At 43.0% G+C, this 12657-nt stretch overlaps 1 protein-coding gene across 1 annotated transcript; it reads left to right on the top strand.

The window, feature by feature from the left end:
* The first annotated feature begins 2529 nt into the window (after positions 1 to 2529).
* On the top strand, positions 2530 to 7055 carry LOC136503906 (uncharacterized). Its single transcript, XM_066498828.1, has 7 exons — positions 2530 to 2556; positions 4737 to 4809; positions 4940 to 5031; positions 5107 to 5793; positions 6196 to 6299; positions 6353 to 6642; positions 6724 to 7055. The coding sequence occupies exons 1-7, from the start codon at positions 2530 to 2532 to the stop codon at positions 7053 to 7055; spliced, it is 1605 nt and encodes a 534-aa protein (XP_066354925.1).
* The last annotated feature ends 5602 nt before the right edge of the window (positions 7056 to 12657 follow it).

The following is a 12657-nucleotide window of genomic DNA, read 5'->3' as shown; positions in this document are numbered from 1 at the left end:
TTACTTTTCCAACTTTGACCACCCCTTAGGAGTAGGAGTAGAGTAGATCTTGGTGAGTTCTTCAGCAAGTATGGCTGCATCGATCCGGTCAACCTCCACTGCTTGTCTGTAAGTACCGTCATGGCTTATACCTCTATCCGTACGGCTGCATCGATTCGATCATCCTCCACTATGACTCTGGTATGAGTTAGCTATCGACTCTTGTCTAGTTCAAATACGGCTGCATCAATCCAATCGACCTCCACTACTCGAACTAGATTAAGGTCAAGTTATTGGCTCTATCTAAAGGTGGCGTTCCTTCGGATAGATTCATTAAGTTACCAATATTGCTTGTTGCTTCTATTATCTATTTAATTACAGCAATATCACTTCGCCCGATTAGGATTAATCTAGATCGGCCTTATTCCTTTTTAACCCATCGTTTGTTAATCTAAATTGATCTAATCTGTACTTTAAACGATGAGTTATGTTTTATCAGTTGTTTTACATCAATCTCGATCATGCATAGCGTGCGGTTAAGGCATGTTTAATCTTGAGGAGATCTATTGGCTAGCGAAAACCGTTCCATGGCCTGTTATCATGGCCTGTGTGATTCTACCTCATACCCCACTATTAGCACCGTGGAGTGGGGATCGTTATTTGGTAGATCTGTTCCTGAGAGGGCATGACCTTAACTGTGCACTATGCCTAAATCGGTTGTTTTAGCCGATATCGAGCACTTTCACGAACAGTTCGCATCACGAGATCATTGAAGTAGTGATAGGATGAAAGATGTGTTAGCCCTATGATCTTATTATTGTATTACGGCCTGCATGATTCTGCCTCATGCCCCACTGATATTAGTAATAAGTTAGGGTCGTCGAGTCTATTGTTGTTTCTACGGGCTGTATGATTCTTCCTCATGCCCCACTGGTCAGAGCGATAGATGAGATCTAGTATGTTCATTAGATTTATGTCTATTAAATGGTTGAATGATGATGAACTATTTCTTTCATAAAAAGGGGTTTGGTTACTTGCAGTCATTGGCTTAGCATGAACTAATTACTGTTGATATCTTTTTGCCAGTGACTAATATTTGCCTAAACAATGATATTCATCCAGAATGATAATCGATTCTTCTTACACAACCCCATGAGCTTTAACCGATTTATTCTTCTGAATATGCTGGAATCGACTATTTAGTCGATCTCCTTTCATATCGGCTCTCAGAGCCGCACATTCGGAACTGTCTGGCAACACCGGCACGTTCCGCCCTTAATTACTGATAAACTTTCTCTCCTTGTCAATTGCAGGGTCAAATTGACTGGCACGTCTCGGGAGGAGTGCGCAGGATCGACCATCCCTGCGCTGAAGCTACGTGGATCCTCAGCTCCATCGAGCGGACCCTTCCGACTTGCTATGTGTGTCCTCGGCACGGGACGAAATTCTATATCGACAGATGGGTCAAGCAAGATATAAGGCTAATCTAGATCAATCCCAATTGGGCGAAGTGATATTGCTGTAATTAAATAAATATTGGAAGCAATAAGGAATATTGGTAACTTAATGAATCTATCTGAAGGAATGCCACCCTTAGATAGAGCCGATAACTTGACCTTAATCGAGTTCAAGCAGTGAAGGTCGACCGGATCGATGCAGCCTTACTTGAACTAGATAAGAATCGATAACTAACTTATACCAGAGTCGCAGTGGAGGTCGACTAGATTGATGCAGCCGTACGAACAGGGGTATAAGCCATGACGGTACTTACAGACAAGCAGTGGAGGTCGACTAGATCGATGTAGCCGTACTTGCTGAAGAACTCACCGAGATCTACTCTACTCCTACTCCTAAGGGGTGGCCGGAGCCAAAAAAAAGTAAGTAACTTGTATTTGATTGATTGTGTCTCTTTTACAATAGCCGAGGTTTTATATTTATACCCAGAGCCTAAAAAAATAAATCCTACTTGAGTACGACTCGGTACAATCTTTGGAACGAAGAAAATATTCCTATTTTAAGATAACTTAGATCCTAATCTTTCTCCTTTTGTAGAGTCCGACATGTATCTTCCCGACGCCAATCATATCTCATCATCGTTATCTGCTGACATCATTCAAAGAGAACCGATCCCAGTATCGCATCCGAACCGGCTGATATCAATCCTTATGCAATCGATTCCTTGATTGGCACATTCTTGGAAGCCTATGAGTTCCCACGCTCTTCTCCCAAATTTCGGTGTAAACACATGCCCCCCCCCAATTTTGGGATAAAATGATTTTATTCCAAAATTCAGGTTCATTGGTTTACCACGCCGCAACTATTTTATCCCGAGATGTACGCATGACTCCTAACTTCCCGGGCCGAGTTTTATATAACACCCCAACTGTATCTCTTCCAACTCACTTGGCCTGTTTACTTTCTCCTTCTTTCTCGAGCCAACTTTAATAGCCGATGTCGTCATTGCCAAGGCCTCAAACCCTAGCAAATCACCTATTCTAACAAGTTGTCATCCAAGCGATCCTCGCCAGATTTAAACCTATTTTGGCTATAATGGCGACCATCGACCACATCCCTGAGGTATGTCTCCAAGTTTCTACTCTCCAATCATTGGCCGCTACCTCGTATTTCTTTTCTCCTCAAACTTATTTCATCCGATTTCTTAGGAAATGAGGTCTAAATCCTAATTCCATCAGTTGTTGCCTCCAATATCTATTTTCTTGGGCCTCTGGGTGATCCTGATCCATCTGATTTCATCCATCAAGAAATCAACCAAATCCCCTTTAAACAATCTGTCATGGATTTGTCCTCTTAGAATACCAAAACTCTCTTCAGAAATTGGCCAAAGATGCCTAAGGGATAGAGAAATTGGTTCCATAGGATGTCTGAGAAAAAGGGTGGAGATTGGGAGCTTTATGATCTGAACCAATGTCTGACCCTCTTGTTGTCCGAGATGGAGAGAAACGATTCACTCCTGATTTCTGCATCTTATTTCTGGTCCAATGCCCTGAATGCCTTTGTATTTGGTCATGTCTCAATGACCATCACTCTAGCCGATGTTTATATGTTGACTGGCCTTAGAATTACTAGATCAATGCAGCCTTACGAGTACTTGAGTGTTGGCTCTAAGAAATTAGCCAAAATAGCAGACTGCATTGGATGGGCCAGTTGCATTCTGAACCATGTTGGAGATGGATCAGCTGTCAGCGAAAGGGAATACATGGCCTTTCTAAACATGTGGCTGGAAAGATTCATTTTCTACGGATCATCTTGTGGTCCAACCTATAATCACAAACTCATGGTAGAGCACCTAGCATTAGGCAAAGATATCCCTCTTGGAAAGTATTTGCTAGGAGCCGCTTATCATCTGATGTACCAGGTGGCTGCCCAATTACTGAAGAATGAACCAATGCATATTGTAAGTGGCCCTTGGTGGTTAATACAACTGTGGCTTAACCTGTATATGCATAAGTTTGTGAGGTCTGATCTCAAAAGCCTGAGCTTCCCTTCTTCCACCTTTGATGAGGAATATAGAGGTGAAGAAGGAAGAACTCGGCAGTGCATGAGCCTGGTGAGGCTACATCGGCCATAACAATTGATTTTGATATTGGCCACCTCTTCAAGAAGTTCTACAGAGGGTTTAATGTAGACATCCTGACTTGGCTACCATATGATGATGAGAATGATGAGCTGATCTTCTCATTCAAGTTTCAATTTGAGTCGGGCTGTTCGGACGATGAGGCGGCCGCAATCTTCAATTCCTTCGTCAAGCCCTGTGTTCTTCTAGTCGAGTTTCATCATGGCCATGGCAAAATGGCTACAGGCTCTTTCATTCCAGGAAACCTTCCAACTTATGAGTTTTACAACCCATCCTTTGTAGCTCGTCATTTTGGTTTCGGTCAATTGCCTCCTCAGCTATTTTTCAAGAACATACTGAAGCCAAGGGAAGATATCAGTGAAGTATTAGAAACCTCTAGAGTTTTTCAACTGGGATCAGATCTTCCTTCCCTCTGTTTGCATGACTGGATTAGAGTTAGCCTCTCTTCCATTCTCTTTGACTCCTGGTGGCAGGAATGACGCTCCCATCTCTTCTGTGGATCGGTCCATCCTTTGTGTATAGCCTTGGACGGAGAATTTGCTTCTAACGGAGTGGTAATTTGCTATTTCTTTTCAAAAAATTGCTCGACGGATTCCTCTGCCAACCGTTCTAATCGATCTTTTTAGGATGTTGAATTTGATCCTCCGAGCTTGGATAGGAAGGGGCATCCTATAGATTACCATCGATCATGCCCGGTTTCAAGAATGGGATCGGCTACGCCTTCACTAAAAAAATTAATGAAAACTCATGTTGCCTCTACTATCGTGATGTATCAATCTTCAAAGCGCAAGGCAGCTCAAGGGACAACCTAGAAAACTACTACTGGGAAGAGACTATGCAGAATGAGAACATCAGCTGCTCAGGTAAACAATTCACCTCCTTCTCAAAATGATATTCCATAGCTGACTTCGTTCTTTCACAGTTATCGAGCATTGTGTCCCAACCTGCTCTGGGTACGGAACTGCTATCCTAGGCGTTCAACTCAACATCAACTAAACCTCCATCGGCTAACCCACGAAAGGAGCCGATTCCGGTTGAAATAACCAATACTTCCACAACATTAGAAAATGTGAGTTTTATCCTTGATGCTTGTTGGGGTATTTTCTTTAACTTCTTGATTTATTCAGTCCTTTACTCTTCATCCAACTTCTTAATGTGTTAGATACTTCCTGAGGAAACACCTGTGCAAGATCGGGAGCCTGACAGTCTGCCTAATGATCCTGTTGGCGTTGAAGGTAGTCTTGTTGCCGTCAACACTCAAACTGTCGATTCCCTAGTTCGGCAAACAACTGATGGTAAGGGAGTTATTTGCTAAATTTATCTTTCTGCAACAAACATGAACTAAAAATTTTACGATGTTTGCAGATGTCAATGTTGAGAGTCCAGATCCGATTCAACCAGACGTCGTCGGTGCATCATCAGTTGTTCCTCCTCTTCAGATAGAAACTTCAAAGAAGGTGTAGTATCTTCTTAACCATCCATTTTGTTATGAACTGACTCAAACCTCCTAATTGAGATTTCCTTATACATAGGCACTCAATCTCCTAGCTCTGAGCTATTCCTTTAATCTTGGGGAATATTTAGATGAAGATGAAGTCAGTTCGTCAGCCACCTCTTTTAAGGAAGCTTTGTTAGAAGAGACTAGAAATCGGCTAAGAAATGTATTGCCAATGTTTGAGAAGAATATAGCTGATTTGATCCAAGACACTGATTCAATGCAGAGAGTCCTCTTGGCCATCAAGAGCAATCCATCCCTAGCTCTCTCTAGAATCTTATCATCTTTGTCTATCTTTGAAGTTCAGGCCCCGAAGATGGAAAAGGCTCAGAGGAATCTGTCCGATTGTGAAACTTTACTGGTCAAGAGGAACTTCAACAAGCAAGAGGCTAAAGAGCTGACACAGTTGATTGATGATCTAAAGAATTCCTCCCATAGGACCAATCTAGAATTGTCCCAACTAGAGATCAAGCGTGCAGAACTCGAGAGGGAGCTAGAAAACGTGAAAGCTGCCATTGACCATCGCAAGTCCACTCTGGCCCAAATACCTGATGCCATCAAAAAGAAGAAGCAAGAACTACTGGCCAAAGTTAGAGAAGGCAAGGTCATCCGCAGCGGCCTTGAGGACATTCCTGGATCAGCCAAAGAAAATAAGCAACATATTGTAGAAGCTAATGCTATTCGGCTAAAAGTACTGAACGCAATCCAGGATGTTTTTAGCCTTGTAATTTGCATGTTAACGCGTATCTTGTGTAGAATCAATCATACTCTCCGTCATTTAATTGTACTTCTTGTTTCAGCTAAAGAGCCGATTTGAGACAGCCGATCCCAGACTTCTAATCTTAATCCAATTAAGTCTGAAAACACGGCCTTCATTAAGCGAACCCCTCGATTTTCTATCCTTAATCTCCCAACGTCGTATTCTCTTCGGCATTGGTGAAGTGGCGCTTTGCCTTCTATTAATTGCGGTTGCCTTTTGTGTGTCCTGAGGCGTCCGCCTCTTTGCTTCATGTCTTCAAATACCAGCCAAGGGCTTCGACCTCGAATACATCTCCACTCGCAACTATTTCTTTGCTCTCCTCCGCCAACTAAAACCCTATAGCGGTTTTCTTTCCCCCTTCCATAGATCCAATCATCCTTCATGGCCGGTGAGGACAACCGAGGCAAGCGCACAACAGAGGAGATCCCAAAGGAGATCATGCCGATGAACCAGCATCTTCGACGCATGAGGTGAGATTGACATTTCATGTTTATGATGATGAACTATTCTAACTCGCCTATAGGTTTGTTGTGAATGATAGTCTTCGTCCTCTCCCTAGGGCCAGTGAGCCCTCTAACGCTGCATCTTCTATGCCAGCCTTGTCGTCAGATTCTTCTGACTCCTACAATGGCGATGACGCCCAGCGTTTCCTTCATGAGTGGAGGATGGCTCAGAATCATTATGCTGAGGCGACTTGGGAGAATGGCCAACTTGAGATCCGCCTTGGGGTCTCTCAGGCTGCCCTTCATGCGACCGAGGAGGAGGCCAGTGTCGTTCGAGCGCGGCTGGCTGAATCTAACTCCACGGTGGTAGGTAAGACGAGTTCCATAAATGCTTCCATTCTAATTTCCACTGTCTTTATCTTGATAGTCTTTCTATTCCCATGATTGCCAGCCCTAACGGTGCAGTTGGAATCTCTGCAACTAGCGGTGAATGTGTCTGTGGACACCGTCAATGCTTGGGGTTCCCCCATCGATGCTCGTCTCCAAGACATCCTAGCCCGCGTTCAGGAGATCATCCTCCACGGTGTTCATCATGGTGCGTCGGTGGCGTTGATCGCGGTGCAAGTCCAGACCGGGTATGAGCTCCATGCCATGGAGACCGGTTTCCCATTGGGCGACGGTCCTAAGGAACATGAGGACTTGATGGAAGAATTCATCGTAGCGATGGAGGCCATCATGGACATCACATCTGCTCAGGATGTGGTGAACAAAGTCTTCGATTAGATTGTACTTAGGGTGAACAGATGAATAAAATCTTTTGCTCTTCTATGAACGTGTCATAGTGCAATGCCCTAGTGCATTACTGTCTTTGTTTTTATTTCTAGCTCTGGAGGCGATACATATCTTATCGGCTTTTATGTCTTGAAGATTTTTCATTTTTTGAACTAGAGGCGATACCTGGTACCGGCTATTAGAGCCGATGACTAAATGAATTGGCTATCAAGTGTTGATCAAATGCTAGGATAACAACCCTTTAAATATTTTGCCGCAGAACTTTTCACACCAAAGATTAAACGATTGATCAATCCATGTCAAGCATCCCATTAAGCGAAACATAACTCCTTTAAGAAATCTTATCAACTCCGAATCACACTTACTATTCGACTTAGCATTCACATGGGTCGGCCTAAACCCATCTCCAGGGCCAATGCTTATTTTTTTCCTTAATCCAATGGCCCACGTGAAGTCGTGACTATTTACTAAAACTAGTGTTTTCCTAAACGCTAAACGATAAACAGTCGGTCACCTACTGTTTAGCCATTATTCGGGCAAAACGTCCCATTAAACGGGCTAAACGGCCAATTAAACGGGGTAAACGGGTGATTAAACGGAAACGGCGCACCACCGTGTAGCGTTTACACGGTGTTTAAACAGGCTAAACGACCGTTTAGGCGAATAGTGACTAAAACAAACTCTCAGAGCCGATTGCTTGCATTGGCTGCTGGCTTTCATTGCTGATTTTAATGAAGCCTCTTTCCCATAACTTGCCAGAAAAGCATTTGAAGTCTTCTAGTTCCCAGAAGACTGGATCAGCTGTTGCGATGCTCATAGACTCATCAGCGCGAACCAGTTCGACATCATCTCCATGCCATTGAATCAAACACTGATGCATGGTCGATGGTACACAACAGTTCGCATGAATCCAATCACGACCAAGGAGCAAACTATATGACCCTTTCCAATCGATGACGAAGAATGTGGTGAGTAGAGTCTTACTCCTGATTGTTAGTTTGACATTCATTGCGCCCCGGGTCTTAGACGCATTACCTCCAAAGACTTTAAGCATCATGTTAGTCTCCATCAGATCTCCTGGTCCTTTGCCAAGTTTACGAAAAGTGGTGTAAGACATAAGATTGACAGAAGCACCTTCGTCCACCAACATCTTGTTCATCGGCTTTCCGTCAATAAAACCATTCATATATAAAGCCTTTAAGTGCCGATGCTTGACTGGTTTATCAAATATTACTTGTTGTACAACCGTCAACTTGGCAACTATCTCATACTTCGATTCATCGAAATCCGAATAAACTTCTTGATCTGCCAGAGCTCTGAATTCTGACGGCAACAGAAAAGCCATTTGAATATTAGCCAATGGTTGCTTTCTATCAGCTGTTTGCTTAGCACGCCATACTTGAGGTTTGCCGGATGCCTAAGCCTGTTCCAACTCTTTACTCCTTAGGCATTGGACCCTTCTCTTCTGGCTTCTTGTCAATCCTCCTGGACACCATTGGCCTTCCTACCAAACATATTTTCTTTTGTTGCCCTCTTCTTCATAATCAGCCCAGTCTTGGTCAACAACTCATTTTCCAAGCCGATCATGAACACTTTTATTTTTTAAGCGCCGATCTATGTTATTATGATGATATGCATCTTGAGCATGGATAGACTGGCGGTTGGTTTGAGATTGCCTAAACTCCCAATATTGATCGCTGCATTCTGGACAGTCATGTCTGGTAGGCAACTTCAAACCTTCATTCCAGCAATGTCTGAAGAAAGGACAATTCCAATGTGATTCAGCTTATTTCCTTTCATACCTCTCTTTTTCCAGTTGACGCTGGTATTCTTGATCCTTTAACCAACACTGATAATCCTTTCCCTTCTATCACTGCCATTTATTCAACAGAATTTGAGATGTAACCCGTGGCTTTGTCGCCCCTGCTTTTGACGTTTCCCCCTGCTCATATCGGCTCTTTTGCTTATCGCGACGTCTCTTAATTTTCATGTATTCATCGGCCGATATTTACATCTTGGGATCGACTGTTCCAACTTCTCTTGATTTGGTTGATGTTAGGACCATAGTCTTTCCTTTGAGCAGCCTAGCATCAACCATGTTTTGATCTCCTAGGAAAGGATTATCATCAACTTTCATTTTCCGAGGTGTATCAAACTTGAGCCTTCCTTGCTGAATAGCCTTCTGTATATGCTGCCAAAAAATTCTGCATTCATTTGTGGAATGAGAAGCAGCGTTATGGAACTTGCAGAACTTCTTATTCTTCAACTGATTATGGGGCAACATAACATGATTGTCGGGCAACTTGATCTGCCCCTTCTGAAGCAAGAAGTCGAAGAGCTTGTCTGATTTTGTGACATCAAAGTCATAGCTCTCCTCGACTCCTCTTCCCCATGGATTTGGCACCATTACTGTCTTTTTTCCCAATTCCATTCAGCCGCAGCAACCTCTTCTTCTTCATCTTCATAGCCGTCATCGACTGAGTATGGATTATAAGCTTCAGCCACTGTGGTACTCATCTAAAATCGGGTATCTCTGCACATACTCTGGAATTGGCTATTAAGTGCTGCCACTCGTTGAGCCAATTGACCCAAGTTGTCAAATTCTTGTCCTAGCAATTTTTCTTTCCACATTGGCAGCATTCCTTGAACGGCTAAAGCAGCTAGCTGATCATCAGCTAAATTTAATGAGAAACATAAGTTCCTAGCCTCCCAGAACCTCTAAAGAAACTCAGTGCCCGATTCATTAGTCTTCTGCCTTATAGTTGTTAGATCGATAATCTTCTTTTGTCCAGTCCTAGTATAAAAATATGTATGAAATTTCTTCTCTAGGTCAGCCCAATTGGCAATAGAGTTGACTGGCAGTGATGAAAACCAAGTGAAGGCTAGCCCTGATAGGGACAAGGAGAAGAAACGAATTTGATGGGCCTCCTCAACTGATGCCTCACCCAATTGTGTGAGATACCGACTGACATATTCTATTGTGCTTGTACTGTCTTGGCCGATGAACTTAGCAAACTGTGGGAGCCTATAATTTGTGGGAAGAGAGACCAAATCATACAATTCTGGATATGGGCGTTTGTATAAAAAGGCCAGCCCTTTTGGCTTCAGATCAAACTGATTCTTCATCATCTCGGTCACCTTTAGCAACAACTCGTCAGTATGTGAATTTAGATTTCCCTGCACCTGCTGACCCATCTGTGGATTGAAATCCCGTGTGCCTTGATACCCTGGATTTGGAATCATGTGAAGGGTGTTATAATTTTTGCCATAATGATAACCCTGTGGAATCTCTATCTGATGGGTCCTTTTCTGGCTTGCTGCTTGAAGTCTCTTATTGTAGACATGAGGATCTATATCTCTATGGATCCTTTCAATTGATGGTGCTATTTTTTGAGCCGACAACGGTATGTGGCCTGATGCACCAAAATTGATCACCTAGTTCTAACCTTGCCCCACCGGCTGTTGCACATGTTGTACTGACGGTATAGGATTATACTATATCTGATTCATAGTAGTTCCTCGAGCTTGTTCAGATGAACCCTGAACTGCCTGGACATCATCATTACTAGCTGGTGCTACTTCTTGATGGCTGGTACCGACTTGATTAGTCCCTTGGGTCGTCGGATGTGGAATGTTGTAATAAGCCGGCCCAACTTGACCAACTAGAGACCCATGAATCGCCTCTTTCATGGTGTTGTGGAATATGTCCAAGAAAGCTTCATTATGGCTTGAAATGGCATCACGAACAGATTTGTCTACAACTTCCGTAAAGAAACGCCTGTCTTCAGCTTCAACTGTATCTGTCTACCCGTGCAATAGAACTCTTGGTAGTGGATATTTCTGAATAATTGTGTTGTCACATGTTTTGGTGTAGGACAACAAACACTTGTTCTGAAATTCTTCTATAGCTTTGCTGATGACACCTTTATCTCCATTAGGTAGATCTTCATAATGTACCATAAGGATGTCGTTGTTGTTGTGAACCGCCATGACGATTGTGGGGTCCCACCAGGCGTGCCAGAAACGTGTGTCGGCACAAAATTTCATCCCGTGCTGAGGGCACACGAGCAAGCCAGAAGGGTCCGCTCGATAGAGCTAGAGATCTGCCTAGCTTCAGCGCAGGGGTGGTCGATCCTACGCACTCCTCCCGAGACGTGCCAGTCAATTTGACCCTGCAATTGACAAGGAGAGAAAGTTTATTAGTAATTTAGGATGGAACGTGCCGGTGTTGCCAGACAGTCCCGAATGTGCGGCTCTAAGAGCCGATATGAAAGGAGATCGACTAAATAGTCGATTCCAGCATATTCATAAGAATAAATCAGTTTAAAGATTGTGGGGTTGTGTAAGAAGAATCGGTTATCGTTTAGGATGAATATCATTATTTAGACAAATATCGGTCAATGGCAAAAGGATGTCAACAATGATTAATTTATGCTAAGCCAATGACTGTAAGTAACCGAACCCCTTTTATATAAAAGAAACAGCTCATCACCAATCAACCATTTAATAAAGATAAATCTAATGAACATATTAGATCTCATCTATCGCTATGACCAGTGGGGCATGAGGCAGAATCATGCAGGCCATAGAAACAACAATAGACTCGATGACCCTAACTTATTACTAATATCAGTGGGGCATGAGGCAGAATCATGCAGGCCATAATATAATAATAAGATCATGGGGCTAACACATCTTTCAACCTATCCTTACTTCAATGATCTCGTGATGTGAACTGTTCGTGAAAGCGCTCGATATCGGCTAAAATAGCCGATTCAAGCATAGCGCACAGTTAAGGTCATGCCCTCTCAGGAACAGATCCACCAAATAACGATCCCTACTCCATGGTGCTAACAATGGGGTGTGAGGCAGAATCACACAAGCCGTGATAACGGGCCATGGAACAATTTTTGCTAGCCAATAGATCTACTCAAGACCAGACATGCCTTAACCGCACGCTATGCACGATCAAGATTCATATAAAACAGCCGATAAAACATAACTTGTCATTTAAAGTGCATATTAGATTAGTTTAGATTAACAAACGATGGGTTAAACAAGATATAAGGCCGATCTAGATCAATCCTAATTGGGCGAAGTGATATTTCTGTAATTAAATAAATAATGGAAGCAATAAGCAATATCGGTAACTTAATGAATCTATCCGAAGGAACACCACCCTTAGATAGAGCCGATAAATTGACCTTAATCTAGTTCGATCAGTGGAGATCGACCGGATCGATGCAGCCTTACTTGAACTAGATAAGAATCGATAACTAACTTATACCAGAGTCGCAGTGAAGGTCGATCGGATCGATGCAGTCGTACGAACAGGGGTATAAGCCATGACGGTACTTACATACAAGCAGTGGAGGTCGACCAGATTGATGTAGTTGTACTTGCTGAAGAACTCGCTGAGATCTACTCTACTCCTACTCCTAAGGGGTGGCCGGAGCCGAAAAAAGTAAGTAACTTGTATTTGATTGATTGTGTGTCTTTTACAATAGCCGGGTTTTATATTTATACCCGAAGCCTAAAAAATGAATCCTACTCGAGTACAACTCGGTACAATCTTTGGTACGAAGAAAACATT

Source organism: Miscanthus floridulus, chromosome 14 (genome assembly GCF_019320115.1).
Source record: "Miscanthus floridulus cultivar M001 chromosome 14, ASM1932011v1, whole genome shotgun sequence".
Classification (NCBI taxonomy): domain Eukaryota; kingdom Viridiplantae; phylum Streptophyta; class Magnoliopsida; order Poales; family Poaceae; genus Miscanthus; species Miscanthus floridulus.
The sequence above is the reverse complement of the archived record's forward strand: the minus strand, read 5'-3'. Positions and strand labels throughout refer to the sequence as shown.